The sequence below is a fragment of the Cottoperca gobio genome, chromosome 14 (assembly GCF_900634415.1).
Source record: "Cottoperca gobio chromosome 14, fCotGob3.1, whole genome shotgun sequence".
NCBI lineage: Eukaryota > Metazoa > Chordata > Actinopteri > Perciformes > Bovichtidae > Cottoperca > Cottoperca gobio.
The window spans coordinates 16,318,452-16,341,390 of record NC_041368.1 but is presented as its reverse complement, the minus strand read 5'-3'; the positions used below and the strand labels follow the sequence as shown (position 1 = coordinate 16,341,390).

Below are 22,939 nucleotides of genomic sequence, written 5' to 3'. Positions count from 1 at the left end.
GGAGAGAGCGATGAGGGAGGAGAGAACCGGGGGGGGAGGGCGAGTGATGGAAAGACAGGAAGAGTGAGAGCGACGATGATGAAAGAGAGAGGAGGGAAGGAAAGGAAAGGTGCTGACTGGCTGAAAGTGTGTTTATCTTTCCGCTCACATGCCTCGTCCCTGATCTGTGAGAAGGAGATCTTTCATTTCGCCTCTTCTTACCTATCGACACACACACACACACACACACACACACACACACACACACACACACACACACACACACACACACACACACACACACACACACACACAAGCAGCACACGGATAGACAGAAACTAACTAAGGAACACTTGTGTGACATGTCTGAAAATGACAATTTTCTGGTGATGCAGAATCTTTCCTCTTGTTTGACTCTTCCAATCATCGCATCTGTCAAAAGAGCTGTTTCAGCCGGGCAGAGGTTGTAAGAGTATGAGCATTATATAGCAGGAGAGAGGCAGAGCAGGAGCTTGTGTCAGGTTTTCTGTATTTTGTTGGATGTTTAGAACCAGTCCATTCATATTCCCTTTGGTGGCAGCTCCTCTACATAACATTACAACATCATAGCTTGTCTTCAGTATTCAACCTTTTCTTCAGCTACCTTTTTTGGGCTATATCATGCAAATTCTGAAAAAAATCCGGTGTCGGATCTTGGCACAGGAAAGATAAGGGGTACAAGTCCTGACTAGTTGGTGTAGGATACAGTACAATATGGTCTCAGAGGTCCAGATGCACATTATGTACAGAACAAACAGGCTGGGCCTCTTTTAGCAGAACAAATAAACACCAGAAACACATGAAGCTGGGAATGTGTTTGTTTTCCTTATTTCCTCACTGCAAAAGAGAGAATGAATAACTGTTGCTTTATCGCTACTAATGCATTTCTTTTACGCAATACGTATGAAATGCTTACAACCAACACTGTGGTAAAAAGATTATCAGACCTGTCAGTACATTTCAGCTGCACGATTCATATGTGAACATACTGCATTATAGATTGGTCCCACCACTTGAGGAAGCCACTCAATACAGAAGCAGATATTTCTGAAGAAGTCTTTTAGCTTTTCAGCTTTACTGAATATTGGATTTGGTGGGAAGTAACAGAGGAGATTAGAAAAAGAAACAGAAGCAGACTCAAACTGGCAATAAGGGAACCTAACCACCTCAAAATCCTCATTTGTTCCCCCACACTGTTATCTCCCAGTCATTTTCCTTGACTGATGATAAAACACTGAGCGGGGGAAACATACTGGAGCGTGGCTTGTGTCACATGGTCCCTTCAAATAGACCTCATGAGGTCGTATCATAAGTATCTGAAGTCATGTTTAAGTGCGATATTGAAACACTGTTGTTGAGTTGCGAGGTGACCGACAACAAAAGACAATGTGTCCTTGTTCTCATTTTTATAAATGGTGAATTGTGTGTTGTTTTTACTTTAAAATCATTTGAGTAGCATGACAAGTAGACAAAAAAAAAATGTTGAAAAATGTTAATCATGTTTTAATTGCTATCAGCAGATATTGTCAGGGGCGTGGTTTCTCCACTGTCTCCCGGCTCCCTGATTGCAGCCAAGCTGATTCAGTATCTGCACACCTGCAAAGCATCACTCGTCAGGCTCCTGCAGTTTCTACGCCCCGGCTCTTCGCTCCAGCCTTCACCAGTTCGTTCATTAACGCCTTGGCCAAACTGAACTCTTGTTCTTGTTCTCCCCCTGCACCTCGCCCGTCTGTCTCCCACCGCTCGGTCCTCCCTGCCTCTCCTGCTCCTACTCACCAAGCTTCTTAAGAAACTCATTGAAGCCGCTGTACGAGACCTGCTTTTGGATTTGGATAGACTTTACCTGAGCATTACGTAACACACAACATTGCAAGAAGTGATATTTTACGCAAAACAAACAGAAGACATTGTCGGCGAATGTTTTATTATGTGTTATCTCATAACTCGGCACAGCTGTCCACAAAGACATGTACACCGAATCAGTGGGTCACTCAAATGGACTAATGATGAGCAGTGTTGAGTGAAGAAGTGAAACAACCGGCGACTTTGCAAATAACAGACAAGAATGAGCTCTCTATAGGGAACAGAGCTTTGATATTAATGTATGGATACTTTAGGAGCTGGAAGGTGTGGCAGGGAAAGGAGGATATGGAGATAAAAAGAGAGAGGAAGGGATAGGACGCGGACAGGAAGAGGTGCAGGGAGGAATGTGCTGGGGCTAGACAGACAGGAGGATATGGCCACACTGACTGCAATGTGTGACTTTTCCCATATAAGAAGACAAACAGGACTTTTTGCTTGTATTATCTCACCAGTAATGCCACCACTTGGTTTTTGCTCTTTACGTGGTTTCCTCTGCGAGTGTTCAGCCCTTCCAATGAACGGCTTGCAGGCTCCTCTGGATGACGGCAGCTTCAAGGGCGTACGTAGGTTTGGTCTCAACATTGAGCTGACCGCCGCAAAAACAAACAAACAGTGGACTGTTTAAATCTGTTAAACTGAATGGTTTAATAACATACAGTACAAGCTGTAAAATAAGATCTCTATCTACATTGAAATAGAAATAATGTTATAGGTCAAAGTAAAAGAGATTATGATCTCATTTACTGAGAAAAAAAACCATAAGGATGCATTTTTGCATCTAACATGAACATTTTCATATTCAGTAGGCCGGCCTGTTTTTGCTTATGTCCTCATTTGCTTAGAAAACATAACACAATATTTCAGAATTTTTGTTTCCTGAACAAGCTCCTGATGTTTTTTCTCTTGTTTGTTGGCATGACAACTACAAAGTACAAAACACACATGGCGTGTGTCCCGCAGAGCAGGCAGTAGAGCAGGTTCTCAACCTCGTGTTACTTAAGTCCCGCTTCTGATTGTTATAAATAATTTACCACCTTCCCACCTTTCAGTTGGCCATTTGACAGACATTTGTACGGCCCCTTAATGTCACATGTTCAGATAGGAACCATCACAAGAACCAGAATGACAAGTAAACTTCAACTAAACTACACTGACCTATCTTTATGTAAATTAATGTACTGTCTTTTTAGATTCCCAGACAATCTGTAGGAACTGAAGAACATTGCTCTTGACGTGGAAGAGGATGAGCACGAGGGCAGTGACGTGGCAGGTCAGAGTGAGGAAGACTCTGATTACAGTCGGAGTGATTCAGAGAAAGAAGAGAGCTCGCACCGTGAACAAGCTGTACCCTCAGTGTTCAGAACTGAGCCAGTAGACCTTTTCTCACAGCGGACATTTCAAAGAAAAAGGTGTTGTGTTGAGCTTTTTCACAGTTGTTATTGAAATACAGTATGGCTGAATGCCAGTAGATGCTTCAGTTTCCTGGTATCGTGCATGTGCTGGCTCACTCGGACACTTGGATAGACCAGAGCCATTGTTAATGTTGTTGGTAATGTCACGACACAGAGCACCTGAGGAAATGGATTTGTTGCATCAAGGGAATTAACACCAAGCCTCGCAGCTCTACCACTAACTCTGCAGGCCGTCGGTCTTCTGCTGAATGCCGAAGAAAGGATGCAGGTCCCTACAAAAAACCTCACTTCTTCCTCTTTCCTGACAACTATATGACTGTGAACCCTGTGAACCTCTCCTACTACAAGTCAAAATGTGTGCTGGGAAAAAAGGCCTTTTGCTCCATATGATGCTCCACTCACTAGAGCATGGCCCTGAAGTGTTTTGGTTTACAATGTAAGAATTGTGCAATGTTAGGGCACAGTTTTGCACATAAAGCCTGATGTAAATAAACGTTTCTTTAAGAAGAATAAATCTGGTGTGGCATTTTGAAGTAAGTCGTTTTGGATCTTTGACTAAGCTAGTCAAAGCTAGTTTTTAAACTACTACATCCAACTACAATAGTAACATAGTGCAAGCTAACGTTATCAGTCACAGCAGACGTTTCTCTGCAGAATATGTGCTTTGATACTTTAAGTACAGTATATTTTTATATCTATCTTTATGAGAAGCTGCATTAAAACCTATATTTACTTGTTTTTCTGCTGTTAAAATGAGAATATTTTGCAATATTTTGATGATCAATATGTTTTAGTGTCGGCGTTTTAATCAGTGAGATAATCGTGGTTGTTGTAAATAAATTAAATGTACTATCTTGACTCAAGATACATGATAATTAAAACTGTATATCCTCTCATTGACGTGCTGAACTGCTCCCAGTACCTGGAGGTCGGCGTAGCGCTGTGTCTGGAGCTTGATCTCTTTCTCCATCTGGCTTATTTTGTTGCTCCCTGAGTTTTATTCTCCACTCCGCCTCGGTTTGGATAATGTCACATTCTTTCTCGATCAGCTTGTCCTCGCTCTCCAAACTCTGTGCTCCACGAGCTTTGTTTTCAGTGGTTATTTTAGTCATGAGATCATCCTTTTCCAGGACGACCTGACTCACTTTCCTGTCAAAGTCCTATTGAAGAGTTCTGATCTTGTCGACTACCTCCTCCTCTCTTACACGCCACCGTTTTTTTCCACTTTGCGTTTAAGTTCATCAAAATGTTGTTGTCCAATTTCTCTCTTGTTCTCCGCTTTCCAGACCGCAGTGACCCGGTTTAGCTCTACACTCCAGTAGCGTTCGACCAACAGGGTCTCATTCTGCTCTTCACGCAGACTTTGCCTAAGAATCACTACATCTTTCTCCTTCACCTTACTTTTCTTGTCACATTTGTGTGGCTCTCTCTGACTGTAGAGCCTCCTGCTCCCAACTGAAATTATAATAATTGGAGAAAATCCGATAATGTGCCCCCTAGGGTGGCCTTAAAATGAAGACAATCGTGATACAGCAGCCTTACACACTAGAAAACGTTTTGTGTGCTGGTGCTCCACCGCATGCAGCTGGTGCCCTTTTTTAATTATTTTTGCCCCTGCCCCACAACTGGAGACAGGGTCAACAAGCTCCTCTCTCTATCTCTCGGTGGATCGCTCACTCTGCGAACGAATTTGCAGAAATATTGGTACTACTGTCTATATGCAAATCTATGCGCCCTTGGGCGGCCTGCATGTGCACGAGCAGAGTGACTGACCGAAGATCGACCGTGTGGTCACAACATAATTGACTCTGGTGCACAGAACTTCATCAGTAATCAGTCCTTTTGGCCATATAGATGTGGCTCAGGGCTTCTTGACAAACGTGCTTCAAAATAGATAATGAAAAGCAAATAGATGATTAAAGGAGCAGAGATAAATAACAACATTTAGAAGAGTAAAGAGAGACAGGGTGAAGCTCTGAAGGTAATAGTAGTAATAGTGTGTCCTGTTTCTCTGGAGAAATAAAACCGAAACATTGTAGTGTTGCTTTTTCTGAACTACTATTTCTGGCTGAAAGTCGGAGGTTTGACAAAATGGAAAACATAATGATGCGTTACCTGGATGGCAGGGTGTTTCCTGTGGAAATGCCAGGACTTCTCTCCTCGAACATTAATTTCATAACGTTGTGCTTGTTCTTGTTTGTGAACATGTGTTGAACTCAAACTAGCCGACTTCATATTATCAATACAGAAATACACTGATTATGCAGCGTCACTGAATGCATTGTGATGGGTTGTTTAGATGCAGCTAACAAATGTGGCGCGTGTGTGTGTGAGGGTTTTTGTTGTGTACGTGCAGGTTTATCGTCAGCATAAAGCAGCTGCATTCAAAGACACTTGAAAAACCTTTTAGATCAATTAAAAAAAATGTGACTCAATAAACTCAACTTCAGCTGTCTGAGCTTTTATATTAACTGCAAACCTGATACAAAAGTAATGTAAAGCAAAATCGTATTAATCACGTAAAACAGGCAAAACTCGACACTATTACTAAACACACTGAGTCTTGCCGTGTCCTCTAATCTGGATTCAACGTGCAACATGAAGTATTTGTTTACTGTGTTTCCATCTAGTCTTATCTGACCAAGACCACAACCTCGACCCACCCTGGTTGTTATTAGTTGCTTTAATGGCGACTATAAATGCAACAGTGTCTTTTTATTCTAGTTTTTATTCGATAAGATAAAGTGAAGCATATGAGAATACAATATAGTCGGGTATTCAGGTTTCAAACTCTCAACTGCAGCAGTACAAACACACAGCAGTCAAAAACAGAAGTCTGTGGTTGTACACTGCAGCTCTAATGTGTGAATGTTCAGTAGGGTGGTGCAAAGGAAGTGCTCAGAGAACCATCCCTGAATAAATAAAGGTTAAAAACAACATGTTTTAAAGAGCGCACTGGGTGCTGTTGAACTGTCAGTACACTGCAGACATGCGATATACACTAAAAGCCATTCCTTGTCCTCTGATAGGCTACTGTCCTGCTGTGATGTCACGAGGGCTTGCTTATAAAAAAGGGTGACGGGCTCAGCTGCTTCAAAAGGGCAAGTGTGGTCGAGGGCTGAAAGAGTGTTTATGCATGTACGGGAAACAGAGAGCGAGGCAGAATGTGTGTGTGTGTGTGTGTCACACATACAACCAGACACTCATAACTCAGCAGAAGAGGAAGAGAGACTACAAGCTGCTGACAAATACATTATAATGATACTTTGTGTTGCGGATGTGAAGGTGTTGGGATTATTAAATTGTTGGATTTTAAAACACAGGACGGAGCCTGAAGGTAGGAAAACTTACTGAAATGTCAAATATTGTTTTTTGTACATATGCTTCATGCACACACAGTGTTGTAATGAGTTTGTGCATATATACATATATGTATATATATACATTTTATTTACAGTTAAGTGTATACTTTTAAAGCATTAAAAGGGTTTTAGTGTTAAATTAACTCAATGCCATTAAAAATCAACAAGTTCTTTTCATCAAAACATATTTGTGTTAGTTTCTCATATTCAGTGAATCCAAACTAGCGTTCATCTTTAACACATATGGTTTAGTTTATCAGGACAGCAACATGTTTTATGGCTGAGTTGTTATTAGAGAATGTGTGCTTTTGCTTTTGTGTGCAAAGACATGTTTCTCCCCTCACAGTTTGTTCTACTGTCATCAGTTTATTCTCTTAAGCACTGCAAAAGCTGGGTGTTCTGCGTGCATGTGCACTTCTGTGTTTGCACGTGCACTTGTCCCAGTGTGTTTGTGAATGTACTATTGTGTGCATTTTTGTGTTTCTAAGTGCTCCCTATAATTTAAATATTGAGATATCTATGTCACAGTAAATCTTTTGTGTTTGATTACTGGCCTTAGAGAGCTGATCCAGTGTGTGTGTGTGTGTGTGTGTGTGTGTGTGTGTGTGTGTGTGTGTGTGTGTGTGTGTGTGTGTATAAATGTTTAAACAGCGCTCGTGCATCTTCCACAAGTTGTATTGTGTATTAGTGCAGGTAGCCTCCCAGATTATTGATCGGATCAATAGCAGTAAAAAGTCACGAGGCATTAGAGAGTCATCGGTGTGAAAAGGTGACAGAGCAACAAGTGCACTCAGCATTTTGCAACCATGAGTACATGATGAAATCATTATTTTGGTTGTTATTTAGCCTAGTATTGGATTGTGCATAATTATCTGTCAGGTGCAGACTGTGCTGTTCCTAATTTATTACAATTGACCGCTGAGCATCAGTAATGAAAGATTGATTTTCAAAATGAGTCTGCAGTCAACATTCCAGGCAGATCCATCATTTGGCCCAAACTGTGACACCTTTATATTCTCGAAATGGAAATGTATTGAGGACAAACAAATGACGCACAAACTGGATGCTGTGGAACGCAGACAGTGTAATTGACAGCAGCGTACTGACACTGACACTTGTGCTTTGTGTTACTACAGGAATGTAATGACATATGCTTTTACTTATGGGGGCAATTTATCCCACTGCTGGAATGACATGTCATGGTCCACCCTAGCATTTTGAAATGCATATTTAAAATTCAACACTTTGCTCATTGACCAGTTGGTAAACACCTGTGAATCAATGTGTCTCTTCACAGCCGGCAACAACATGTGTTGTGAGTGTTTGTGTTGAAATAAAGCCAACGTACATATAAATCCAGGTGTCCATGCTCAAGGAAAAATCCAGTTCACCAAACAGCTTTTGGAGTTAGTCAGAGGTGCATTTAATAAACATAAACTTGCTGTACCCTTGTATAAGAGCAACACAACAATAAACACACCGCCACCTACGAGCAAACGGGTAGAATGACGCTTAAATAATAAGCAGCTGCTATAGGACGACAGCAGGCGAGTGTCTTTCTGCTGCTACAGGACATTAACACAGGATATGTATGTATGAATTCTTCTCACTGCTATATACTGTACGATAAACTCACTCATAGCAAAAAAAAAAAAAAGACAGTGAATGCCTGGTTTTGCTCTGCTACTCTTTTGCAAATGCCACTGCAGACATTGCTGTCGGGTTACAGTATGCTTTTTTAAAGCGTTATCATTTGTACATCATGAATTGACTGAAAAACTGAGGTAAATGGTAAGCTGGACATGCACGCTATTACACTGCATTACAAAATGCTGATTTCTTATATGAGTCAACACTGGTAGAGAAAGAAAGGCTTGCAGACAGCTTGATGAACTCACTATAACAACAAGGGACATATACATAACTTTCTCTGCGAAAGAGCACATATGTTCATCACCTCTACAAGAAAGGGAACTCTCTCTAGCTGACCTTTGACCCTGCAAAAGGCTATTTTCTATGTAAATAATCATCTTTTGATATCCAAATAGTGTAATTCTATTTAAATCCATCTCACACCGTCCCTGAGAAGCACCAGACCTGAACAAAGTTGTGCTGTTCTGTGTGTTCTGCCTTTAGATCATGGAATATGTGAGTGCTGTCTCAGCACTGGCTAACCAATCCCAGGACAGCAACTCCTCAGGCTCAGATTGGCCAGCGAGATCTTCGGAGTACAGCGATGCAGAGCTCGTGCTTCTGGGTGTTGCGATGGCTATTCTGGTTCTTGCCATCGCATTTGGTAAGTTACAAAACATTTCAATTATGACTGGAGGATCAAAATAAACCTTTAGTTACTCTGAATCTGTCTTTTCTTCTGTCAGGTAACGTGCTGGTTATTACAGCCATCCTGCGGTTCCAGCGGCTTCAGAAAGTCACCAACTTCTTCGTTGCTTCGCTGGCTGTTGCCGACCTCATCATGGGTTTAGTTGTTGTCCCCTTTGGCTCCAGCTACATCCTGCTGGGAACCTGGCAGTTTGGGCACTTCATGTGTGATTTCTGGACCGCGACTGACGTGCTGTGTGTGACGGCCAGCATCGAAACCCTGTGTGTGATCGCTCTGGACCGCTACCTCGCCATCACCTCGCCGCTCCGCTACCCAACGCTTCTCACCAGGTATGACCAAGACATTTTGGTATCTAAGTTTAGAAACTTTTACTTAATATGCAGTAGAATGCTGCTGATGCACCACTTTAGACATGTTTACTTTCCAGCATGTGATGTTACAGCAGGTGTTTTCGTCTACTGTCAAAGGCAAAAACTGCTGTGGCATCACTTTTATGGGTGTGGTCAGAGGTGCAACATTCTGGAAAATGTGAATCCATACAGCAGTGCACCGGTAACTTTATGCTTTTTTAGTCAGCAAGGTCGTATCCACCCTCCTGCAAATGTGGTCCTCTAAGATATTAGTATTAGTATCCATTTATTTTGTGTTTTTCAAGCTCTTTGGAAAGGACCTGCTGCTGTACAAGCCCTTCTGTACTGTCTACACACAACTTAAAGGGGAACTGCAACGATGTTACACGTCAAAGTCTGTTTAAAGGTCTTTGAGAGCAGCATATGTGAACAGTCTTTTGTGGCTCCAGAAGAAGAAGCAGCGCAAAATACTATAAATGTGTCTATAAAGTGATGCTAATTGAGTTGAAAGGCCATAAGTTTGCAAATGAAGAAGTCTGGAAGTGTGAAGTTAGAAAGTGTGCTCTCTCTTGTCTCCCAGGGGTCGGGCCTTTGCAGTGGTCCTTGGGGTTTGGGCAGTGGCCTCCCTCATCTCATTCCTGCCCATCCATCTGAAGCTGTGGGTGTCGCACGATAAGGAAGCTCTCCGTTGCTTGGACGACAAGTACTGCTGTGATTTCAACACCAATGCAGCGTTTGCGGTGTCTTCCTCTATTGTGTCCTTTTACCTGCCGCTGGTGGTGATGATTTTCCTGTACACTCGGGTCTTCCAGGAGGCTCAGAAGCAGCTGGAGAAGATCAGAGGGAGGGAGAGGCACTTCTATAACTTACATTACTCTGTACAGCTGTCTTATCCTGATGACAGTCCAGCAATAAATAAACAAACGGGAACTGAGATGAGAGAACAAGCAGGATGAGGGCAGACTAAACATGCAGAAAACAGGAGGTTTAGACGGTAAGGAGGAACAGTTAGGAGAAAGCAGAGCAAGGACAGAAAAAGGGGAAGGAAAACACTCCGCCGCAAAGCGTCTTAAGTTCTGTTTGAAGGAGCACAAGGCTGTGAAAACTCTTGGGATCATCATGGGAACCTTTACGTTGTGTTGGCTACCCTTCTTCATCCTCAACATCCTCATGACCTTCCTCAACTTGGGTGATATTACGCTGCTCTTCAGACTCCTCAACTGGCTAGGATACTCCAACTCGGCCTTCAACCCACTCATCTACTGCCGCAGCCCCGACTTCAGACACGCCTTTCAGGAGATACTCTGTTTGAGGGGCAAGCGAGGGAGCTGGGGAGGGAGGAGAGGATGGGGATGGTGCAGAGACAGAGATTGTTACTCACAGCCCCCAGGTAGGACAAATGTGGATGGTGTCAGGGGGCTGGACGTTCGGCAAAGGACAGACTGGAAGGGCAGCTTGGACAGCTCTATCCGGGACAGCTCACTAACTCTGGCTCCTCCGACTCCTCGCCTTGAGCAGGTTTTAGAAGTAGCTCCTGGTTCCCTGACGAACTGGCAGGCTAACAGTTCTGCTAATGGGAGCAGTAAGGAAAATCTGGCTTCTATTGCGTGACCATTTACAGCCTATATTAGACATTACATTGTGTGTGCATAGTCGTGCTAAGAACACCAATTGAGTGGAGCTCTAAGTGTTTGTTTTGGTTGAGTCTTTTTTTAGGGTGTAGCTAATGTTATAATGTGTATTTCATTCAGTGTTACTGAGGGTTCACTTGTGGTCACTGTTCCTCTTTGCTGCTGCAGTTTTCCTCAAAACATAGACACAAGTAAAGCAGTATTTGTCAGCATTCAAAGAGGTCTGACTTAACACTTGAAGGGAACTTCAAGGCATCATAACGCAGCTCATTGAGGTACAATAAGGCAGAATTCTTAGTGAACACAATTATACAAAATGTACTCAAAAGACCAAGAATACTGCATTAGCGAAGTGACACTAAACATTACGAGCTTCACCAAATTGGTAGCTACAACACAGCTATTATTAGAAGATGTATTTATTATGTACAGAAAGGTGATGTTATAACGGACTTCCTATTAATTACTTACTTCTGAAATTCAGGACGAATAGGAGTAAAATATTTAAGGACAATTCTACTGTTACAAGTGAAAAGGTTTTAATGACTGCTCGATAAGGAGACTCCAAAATGCTCTTTTATTGAAAGTAGTCAAATAGGAAAAACAAGACGTTGCTGCTGCTTAGAAATGTAGAAAATTGAGCCACTGGCAGGAAGGTTTGTTGCTTTGACTGCACACTGTCAGGCTGGGAAGAGGCAAATCATTCACCTTTACGTCTAACAACTACAGTTAAAGCGCCACGACGCAAACATATCGTAGCACCAACTTCTTACCATCAACAGTAAAACATTCAAACAACATCTGTACGAAAGTGAAGTTTAATATAGCACCTTTCATAAAAACAAGATCGCAAAGTGCTTCAGAAGCAACAACAGACCTTAAAAAACGCACTAAATGTGTGTGTCATAGCTGTGAACGTGTAGCATTTCTTACAGTTGGAAGTGTGACGGTTAAAACAGTTTCAACCGCCACATTTGCAATGCTGATGATCTCCAACACAGCAACAACACATCCAGCCAAAACCATAAAGTAGAGATTAAAAAATACATTTTGTTTGCCCTGTAGCTAAAAAGTCTTATATGAAACAAAAGGTGTCATTTGAGGCTGACTTATAATGGCCTCCAGAGATTTTTGTTTTTCATTCCTTCCTGGTAAACCTCACTGCAGGTCCAAAATCATTTACTGGTGTATACTTGTGTGCTAGATAAACATCTGAGACCCAAACTTGTGACTCTACTCATAACTATATCTCTTTTTACTTGCTTTGTAACATCACATATTCACTGGAACTCTTTATCTCTCCAAACATCAGCACCCACTTTGCTTTTATCTGTCTCTTTAATAACAGTGTCTTCTGTCAGAAAGAGCCGGGGGGGGGATTTGTTTTTATATCATTATTTTCCAAATTCAAAGTAGCGATAATAATAATAATAATAATAATAATAATAATAATAATAATAATACATTGAATTTATATAGCGCTTTTCAAGACCTCAAAGCCGCTTAATGATGTTAAAGTAGCACACATACATATAGATGACATTGTACTCTAAATGGACAAATTACATTTTGAAAATAATCTCCCCAACCCTGCATCTATGTATAGATAATTATTTAACTTGTATGTGTCAAATTACAACTCAACAAGGTAACGAGGGTCAAGGATTGGCAAGTAAATATAATCTGCACGTCTGTGTGTCTGTGTGTGTGTGTGTCTGTCTGTCTGTGTGTGTGTGTTGTGTCTGTCTGTCTGTGTGTGTGTGTGTGTGTGTGTGTGTGTGTGTGTGTGTGTCTGTGTGTCTGTGTGTCTGTATGTTTTGTGTACTTGTGATGTGATGTTAGCTATTTGTGCATTTTAAAGCTTGAAACATTGAATATGTGTGATGAACTGTAATGTGTACTTGGATTAATTTAAAGTTGGAAAATACTTCAATTCAATAATTGATCTGCTTCTCTGAAAAGAACAACGGTTGTTTTAACGTGCGTTTTGTATCTTGTCTGTTAATACATGTGGAGTTTAAGCAGCACTGAAACACGAGTTTACGCTCAAATGATTTGTTTTCATTTTATATGATATCTGTGTGTATACTGAGACGAATCTAAAATTTGCTTTGTCGAAACTAAAAGTACGTTTTCAGGTGTGAAACTTTTAACCAGAGGAGCGGATTCTATTTTCTACCTCCATCACACTCACATCTCATCTCAGTAGATATTTATTCATAAGCTGTTGGATCTTTTTGTGAGTAAAATAATGAAGTTTGACATTATATTGTTTGAATCTGTTGCTCAGCCATGTGTGTGTGCGTGTGTGTGTGTGTGTGTGTGTGTGTGTGTGTGTGTGTGTCTGTGCGTGTGTGTGTGTGTGTGTGTGTGTCTGTGTGTGTGTGTGTGTGTGTGATCACAAGAGACAGGCTTCCAGAAAAAGAGGGACAGAGATAAGAAAAAGATAGAAGGTTAAAATTGGCTTAGTACCATTCACAGCTTGCTTTCCAACAAACAGCCCGGGGACATCTGGAGTTATTAGACTGGAAGCTAGGCTAATCTTTCCTTTAAAAAGTGTCAACTACTGCATTGCAAATTTTTCATTTTATCATTTGCACTCACTGACAATGCATAATGGAAATGACCATGAGGACACATTTTCATAGGCATATAAGAAATGACCATATTCTTTTCAAACAGATGTATCATATCAACATATGAATGCAGAATATGTAGGCCGTGCGGAAACATGTTGGTATCGACAGTGTTTGCAGTACGAGTAGTATCGACTAATCACGTTTGAGCAGGCTTTGGTTGAATGCAGGTAAACAGACCGTGTAGAGAGCAAAAACAGCTGGAACGTATTGGCTGACATGCTAACGTCTCACAGCAATTTATCTTTTTATTAGTTTAACATTAGCTTTTAAACTTGTGAAATAATCCTTTTGTAGACGTCGTGTCTCAACTCCAACCCCATTCTCAAGTTGCTAATCGGACTATAAATAAAGAGCGGCGCACTGAAGAGGAAGTCTTGGCCTGGATATCCGCTGCCTAAACCAAAACCCAAGAATATTGCCTCTTGCCCCCAGAGGCTTATCGTCGTTAGACCAATAGCTGATGTATTCCGAGATTCAAAATGACCATAACTCCGGCAATTTTGGAAAAAGATTCCTCAAAAGGATCTTTGTCAACAAAACATTAAGATCAGGAAATGTTCTCTTCAACTATAAACTTTTTAATTAAGCTTGTGGGACAGAGGCCTTTTGTGCTTATAAAGTGTTAGTGTGTGTGTGTGTGTGTGTGTGTGTGTGTGTGTGTGTGTGTGTGTGTGTGTGTGTGTGTGTGTGTGTGTGTGTGTGTGTGTGTGGCGTAACACACAGTGACAGGTGCAGGCAGTCGCAGCAGCCACAGTATCAGCTGCTGCAGAGGAAATGCAATCAGCTATACTGCCTCAATACATGCAGACACACATCGCTTTACAGTTCGATAGGAAGGTAGGAGGTGTGTGTGTGTGTGTGTGTGTGTGTGTGTGTGTGTGTGTGTGTGTGTGTGTGTGTGTGTGTGTGTGTGTGTGTGGGTGTGGGTATGTGACCTGTTTCAATGAAACATGTTTACAATTTAATAAAAGTTAAACGTAGTTCCAAAATAATACCAGTGTACCAGTAAATGTACTTAACATGCATGTCTTTTGTTGTGCGTCCTGTTTGTCAGCTGTAGCTATTTGTGTCTTGTCTTTTTTTGTGATTGTTTTTATTATTAAAACCTGCAAATGTATTGTCTTCTGGATGTTTGTGTACTGTGGATTGTGTCTTTTGTTAACTTAACATCAAGAACTACTTGTGTTGCACCTGTAAACACACCTCATAGTCTACACATGCAACGTAAACTTCTACATCATTGCATTAAGATGAGTACGTCAACACACTGGAGGTCCATAGAAACAGCATTTTCATCTGGTGTTACGTGACTCCTTTGTACGGAAAGTTGCAGCTCAAGTCACATTGCTCTTACCATTGTGAGCAAAACAATCATGGTGGACATTGTGAAAAAGAAATCCCCTCAGTGGTTTAATTACATAAAATAGTTCATTCTTAGCACTAAGCACAGATTCGTATCATAATGAACCTATAATGGACTCTCAGTGGTTATGTTAACGCCTGAATATTAATAGCAGGTGCCATCTTTTCTCTCTGTGTGCGTATCTGTTTAATACTCTACCCCTAAACCTGTATTCAAATTCACATTTTAGCATTAAATTGATGGAGAAATTGACATGCTTTAAATGTTTTACATCCTGCCACCTTCATCTGCCACACGAGAGTGTCTGCCCTCACTTCCCTGTCAAAGATCTGTCTGGGTGTGTCTGTGCTTTATCCTGTTACGAGGTGTTAACCAGCATTATAATGCTGACAACAGACGATCGTATATATCCTGTGTGATCACTCACCCACAAACACACACACACACACACACACACACACACACACACACACACAGAGACACACACACACACAGACACACACACACATTGAAAGGCAGATGCAGTTTAATCCCTGTAGATCAAAACAGACACACTCTGGGCTGTGCCTCAGGCTTCTGTACACAGTACACAGGGTTGAAGGTGTGCCCTCTAGATAAACACACACACACACACACACACACACACACACACACACACACACACACACACACACACACACACACACACACACACACAATCAAATACACTTGTAAACAGTCATGGACATGCAGTGACACTGTACATTCATATGCACACATGTACGCATGCACAGATGATCACTTATGTCACACGTCACCACACACACTGGCTATGTAAAATATGTAGAACATACGTGGACAGTTACACAATGTCCTGAATGTGTGTTAGAGAGATGTGCCAAGTGTATCTTATGATCACAGAGAGTTTATAGATAGCTAGCGTGTGTTGCTGCCTGAACTGAAGCCGACCCAACATCTCCTGCCAAAAAGCCAGAAAGACAGTGAGAACAGACAGATATTCTGTGCGTGCGTCTGTCTGTCTGCTGGTGTCACAGGTACAAAACGCACCACATTTTTATCTGAAAATGGTATGAATCCCAATAGCTATGCTGTATATCTAAAGGTTATGATATTAAGCGTGCAACACACACATACATGTATCTCATTATACATTTTTCTTCAAAGGGTCAATTTTGTACTTTTTAATCATAACGAGGAGTTGCAGAAAGATGGAACAGACTATCGAACACAGCACTAGAGTTTAATGTCCACTGAATATAGCAAGGTATAAACATTACTAAGGCAGCTTTCCTCCTTTTTAAAGAATGTATGCATGGGCGCCTGTATGCATCTGTTTGCGTGAGCGCACGTGTGGTTCCGGATGACTGCTCTCCTACAGTGGACTGCTGTTCGTCACAGAGACATTACAATGTTTTTCTGTCCTTGGGTGCTCGGGTAGAGTAATCTGAGAGTCGCTCAACGGAAGTGAAAGAGAGACACTGACAGATACAGACATACACACACCGAGAAATACGAACTAACTAATTTAACATCCATATCACATTCGACAAAGTTTTACCGATCGGTTTTGAAGGAAATAATAGTGAATGAACTATTTTAATGGAGAAAAGAATTGAAACGGGACACCCAGACTCAGACTCAAACACACACTCACCTTTGAAATTCGAGTTACTCGTACTCGTGCACCAGGCATGCTGCTTGTTTGAGCTGTCTGCTTGTAGTGTTGCTACTTTGGGAATGAATAACCAACATAATTGATATTCTTTGATATATTCTATTCATATTCTTTTCTCAAAAAAGTTAACTTTACTCTTGGCTGCTGCTCCTTTGGCGGGACGAACAGCAGGGAGGTAAGACTGTGAGTGGAAAGAAGACCCAACTCAGCCTGCGCCGTCTGAACAGCTCTTCAGAAGTTTATTACCAGGCGCCTTTGACATCAGGTACAAACAGATCTCTATAAAAACCAGGAATTACAATTAAACAACAGCACACGTTAGTTATAGGAATAAACACAATACTGTATCCAACAACAACATAGTGACTCAACACTACACTGATTATTTCTGGTAGCTTTGATCTAAAAATAAAGCCTGTCTTATCTTCCTCACACGTCATTCTGATCACATGAGGAATGTTTTTGTGGAAGTGGGGGAGCGGTGGATACTTTTACACTTAAAGCTCTTAAGCACTTCCAGATTTTACATGTTAATAAATTGTTTTTAGAGGTGCTGATAAAGTGGATTTTTTGTTTACCTCTGGACATAGCCAGACAAGCTGTTCCCCCCTGCTTTCAGTCTCAACGCTACGATAAGAACTGTCTCCTGGGCCTTGGCTGTTAGCTTCTCATCTAACCTTCAGGCAAGCAAGGGAATAAGTGTAGAACCATTCTCAGATAGACAGGCTAGATGATAAACAGAGAGAACATTGAAGAACATTGAAGGTGAAGCATGTCAAAGAGAAACCTATGCTCCGTATCTTTTACACTATATGTTGCATCAGAAGCAAGTTTAGTGCTTCTCCAGGTTGTGCGAGAACTAGCTGGGAAGCACTCCAGCTGTCGTATACTAAACACACCACGGACTATATACAGTCTGTGGTTCCAACAGACAGATCCTTCAGCTGTTCAGAAGTAGAGATGAAACTCTGGGAAGTCTTTGTACGAAAAGCCTGACATCAACTGTCCAACTAAGGGGAGCCCCAATCAACGGATGGTATTTGGGGCCTTGGTGGTATTCTGAGAGTTGGATGTCAAGCAGTCTTCAGCTCAGGGTGTTAAGCTTCCCATAGCCTCTGTATAGATTAACTTGACAGATACATGGCGAGCAGTGAGCCCACTAAGTGAGGATTTTAAACAAAACCTTGAGACAGTATTTTGATTATATATATTATATTACATGCATTTTTCTTTTTCAGAATTTTGTCATCATACTGTAACAAATTTATGGAGTCCCCAAAGTGCCAAAAGATGATTTATTTTTCTAAATCTGCTAAAATGTACTGAATAATTTGACTTAGGGGGCCTGTACAAATCTATCAGACCCATTTTTCTTTTCTTTTTTAAACATGTCCAAGGGAGCCGTTCCACTTTAGTAGCTCAGCTGGTCGCTACATTAACCAGGAAGAACTTGATAATACAGTATAACAGACTTCCGCCAATGCCGTTTCCTAAAGTGAAAAATAATGTATCCACCTTGTGATGATTCAGATCTGGTCCAACATTTAATGGATTCTTCATTGGTCAATGCTACACCCTTCTGACAAGTTGCACATTTCTTTGGGAGGGAAATTCCCTTCCCCAAAAAAGGGTTTTCCCTATTGGCCACCATTATAAAAAAGACGTCTGTAAAACTTTTGACAGGACACCTGAAACTACATACAGGGTCAATTATTACTCCGTCTCTCTTTATTAAGAATTTTGACTCCATGAAAGTATTTGTAAAACTTCCCCAGAGTAGAGAAAATGTAAAGTCCATGAACCGAGATTGTTTATCGCGTGTGCGTTGAGGAAAGATGGTTAGGTGCCACTTCTGCTGCCTTTTTAGGGAAGAAAACATTGTACATTCAACAGATATAAGTGTGTGTGCGTGTGTGTGTAGACTTGTACTTCCCTGTTTTTTAACAACACATGGCTATTTCCTGAGTGTGTCAGTAGCTTCTCACAGGTTTGTAACTCACCAACTGAACACGTGTGGCGCTGCCAACGCTGCAACATATGGCGTCTCACCAGCTGACTTGGCAACAGGCTGCATGTCTGACTCCATGTATGTATATGCATATGTGTGTGTGTGTGTGTGTGTGTGTGTGTGTGTGTGTGTGTGTGTGTGTGTGTGTGTGTGTGTGTGTGTGTGTGTGTGTGTGTGTTTGTGTGTCTATGGTATAGTTCCAGGGCAGCACAAGAAGCTAAACATTCCTGAATGTCCTGCTGTCTGTCTGCATCCCATTTGGCCCTCCAGCAGATACCTGACCTGCAACCAAAAGATGAACTTCACACAGTGTTTGAATGCAATTACTGAATTTGACAGCACTGTGAGTTTGAGTTCAGCGCTATCTCACTTAAAGATTCACTTAATGTCTCCCAATAGAAACTAAATGATCCAAATGTACTGAAGGTAACAGTTAGTATTGGCACAGCACTGAAGAGAGGCTCACTGACAAGAAAATAAGGGCGACCAAATCTTAACTGCCAATGTTTTAATCCATAGTTTTCAACAGTTTTCTGACACATTAAACACCAAACTCACCAAACACTTTGCTTCCTTTGAACAGTACCCTTCTTTATGTCGACAACACAAAAGTGCTACCGGTGTTTACAACTCTGAAGTTTCCTTTCTGCCTTCTAAGAAATCCAATCACTGCACGTTAACAGCATCAGATTGCATTACATCAAGCCCGATTAGATCTAATTAGATTAGGATTAGATCATCACTTAGACACTTTCTTAGCCAGGCAGACAGAGCCAACAAAAAAGGGTAAAGATCCAGCCACTTTAATTCATGCTGGCTGTCTGATGTTGTCGTTACTCCTGTTGTTTCAATCGTGACTTTTATTATCCAATCATGCCAGGACGCATTAGGAGACGACTCTGATACAAAAATCTAATTTGACTCACACTGCTACCGAACAATCCAAACCATGGAGGTGTCTCAGGCTTACTTTACGATCCCATCTCTGTGTTCCCTGTAGGCAATCCAGCTGTCACACACAGGATGGCAATGTAAACATACATGGGGAGATACATAATGCAGATAGGAACCACGGGAGATGTATTGGAGCCATGCATGACTTTTACACCTTGTGCAAATCCAATTTCAGAAAAAGTATCTTCAAAACCTTTGTACCATGCTACCGGTTGGTGAAAAGAAATACCTATGTAATCCTTCCCTTGTCAAACAGGAGACTCTGCTGGTTTATTTCATTATGTTGCTAATTGAGCTTTAAGCTCTGCCAAAGCCTGCTGGATTTTTCCACCCAACTGCATTGCTCATTGCAGAGGGACACTTGCGGAGATGGAGTACAAACAAGTTAGTATGCTGTGATTCTGTACTCAGGAAAGGAAATCTCAGGATGACGATTGCATTTTCACCTCGGACCTCTTTATAGAATGATGTTAAAAGATATACAACTCTTCTCTCTGTCTTCCTGCTGCTAGTGCTTGAAGCTCTTGGTGATCATGATGAGGTCTCGTCTGATCATGTGGGTAATTGCTGTTAAAGTTGAGAAACCACACAAACAAATGACTAAAGGAAATGTGTGTGTGAAATGCCAAACTGTGATTACAGATATGTCCTCGTGAAACCGGATTTGCCCTTGACAGTATATTCCTATCTGCGAAGTGGGCTGTTGAGTCCACATTTCACATTGCTTTTGAGGCACACACATTAACATTTGATCTGAAATAACACCGTAAAACAGTGGAAATTAAAGTAATAATTCATTTCAAAGTCGAATCATAATCTTAGTCGTATAAAGTGAAGTTCTTGATATTTGCGGACTACAACAGCAGCGATTAAAAAAAAGTTTTTTTAAGATGGTAAAGATAATAAAGGGTGCGGTTTACATTCAGCCAGGAGGTCTAACTCTGCTGATGGACCTGATCAGTATTTTTGATCACATCTGTTGTGGCAGAAAACAAGAATGAAACATGCATCTTCATTTCTAACAGCTGAAGGAAGTGTTCTACTGTTGAATTCACAACTTCAAATACTCCTTAACCACCAGCCAGAACAGTGAAGTCATGTGACAAGATTTGTCCTGGACATTAATGATAAACTGAAGATTCACAGCCGGTGGTGTAATCTATTGAGTTTAAAGGTTTACATCGAGAGAGGCTATAGCTGTGTTTATAGAGCAAATACATACAGTAGGTGGTGCGAGATACATCCAGCGGACAGACTAATCTCCATACGCCTGATCTTTACCATAATAAGTCAGGTCTGTGTGCGGGCACGCTCACACACTCGGAGCACTGAAGAGACTCTGGAATGATAAGATATACGAAGCGACCAGTACCGCAGCAGTAATGCCCAAAATAAGTAAGAGAGGGACCGCTCTCCCATCTCGCTCTCTCTCTCTCTTAAAACTCAATCAAAGACATTTCAGCTGTAGCAATTATGGTTATTTTATGGTTTAATTGTGGATTGTGTTGATGTATTATTGCTGAGGTTCTTCAAAGTGGATGTCTGTTATGGTCTCATGACTAAGGACTACTGTCCTTGTTCATGTTATAGTGATAACGTATAGAGTAAGAGTCTATAATAAAGCATCCTTTATGTTACATTACACAACAAACCCTTGAGTTCTTCTGCATTTTGTGGCGCTGCAGCCTGAGTTCAAAGCGGATTAAAGTTTAAATTCTTGACATTACTTCACACAATTTACAAAGCTCAAATATTATAATAGTTTTCTTATGAATCTCCTGTAAATAAACAAGGAGTGTTTAAACTCTTTGCAGAAACATCTTTGGTTTTATCAGTAAACACAGCTTTGATTCATCTTGGTCAGATTAGCACATCTGGATTTTAGGATACCAATATCATTCCTTGCAGATTTGTCCCAGCTAAATTTAAAGGGGGTGTCCATGAGCTCATCCACTCAGTAAATAGTTGGCCATTACATTTTTAAAGGGATTTGAGTCTGGGCTTGGACTCAAGGACTTTAACATTCTTGTTTAAGAGCCAGTCCAGTGTTGAGCTGGCTGGATTTTAAGGTCATTGTCACTTGAACATTAAAAAGATTCTGCAGACGTTCATAAGCAGGTTTTCTCAAGAAATGTTTGGCTTCAGGTTTGGTCCCTCTGTAAACTCAAAATTCCCCTCATCTCTGCAGTGGAGGGACTGTGTTAGATGGTCATTTCAGCCAACATTTATTATTATTTATTAATATATAACAAACCACACATCTTTACTTCATGCAGTCTTTCTTGTGTCTTTCTGAAAATCTTCCATCCACTTCTGCTATTGCAGCCATCTAACTGTAATTCTGTCAAATAGTATTCATCTTCTAATGAAGTCCCAGCAGTTAATATTAAACACAGGAATGGACCCTATGCACAGGAGGTCTCCACCGTTTTTCTCAGACCTCTACACCAACGGTATCTTTCGCCATTTATAATTTAAATTCAGCATGTTGGGCTGAACGCTGGTGTTATTCTATTCGCTTACGGCACATATACGGAAACTAGGCATGATTTCCAATGCTATTTTGTATTATTTTAATTCTCTTATTTTATACTATTTTAATTCTGCTATTTTATACTATTTTAATTATGTTATTTTATACTATTTTAATTCTGTTATTTTATACTATTTTAATTCTGCTATTTTATACTATTATAATTCTGCTATTTTATACTATTTTAATTCTGTTATTTTATACTATTTTAATTCTGCTATTTTATACTATTTTAATTCTGCTATTTTATACTATTTTAATTCTGCTATTTTATACTATTTTAATTCTGTTATTTTATACTATTATAATTCTGCTATTTTATACTATTTTAATTCTGATATTTTATACTATTTTAATTCTGCTATTTTATATTATTTTAATTCTGCTATTTTATATTATTTTTAATGTAACTCATTTACATCAACACTGTGATTATTGTACTGTAAATACTCTGTCTAACTTTGTACTATGTTTTTGCTGTGAAGCACTTTGGGCTGCAATTCTTGTATGAAATAAACAAATAAAGCTTATTATTATTATTATTATTATTATTATTATTATTATTATTATTATTATTATTATTATTATTATTATTTACACTCTCACCAGTATTCCACTCAGGGGAATACATTTGATTTTGATTTGTATTTGATCAAGGCGACACTTTTCTTGCTGCTTCTTCTAAATGTTATAAAAGTATACACTATTTACAAAAACACACACTTGAGGACCATCAGAGGGGATTGGATGGCGTACCCGCACTATTGCAGATACATTTGACAATGCCTCT

At 40.5% G+C, this 22,939-nt stretch overlaps 1 protein-coding gene across 1 annotated transcript; it reads left to right on the top strand.

Moving 5' to 3' along the window:
* Positions 1–2,234: 2,234 nt before the first annotated feature.
* On the top strand, positions 2,235–14,743 carry adrb2b (adrenoceptor beta 2, surface b). The gene is given in 5 exon segments (XM_029448914.1): positions 2,235–2,444; positions 8,792–8,951; positions 9,034–9,325; positions 9,927–10,299; positions 10,301–14,743. Coding segments are annotated over 5 exon segments (1,506 nt in total). The 5' UTR covers positions 2,235–2,420; the 3' UTR covers positions 10,958–14,743.
* Positions 14,744–22,939: the final 8,196 nt, after the last annotated feature.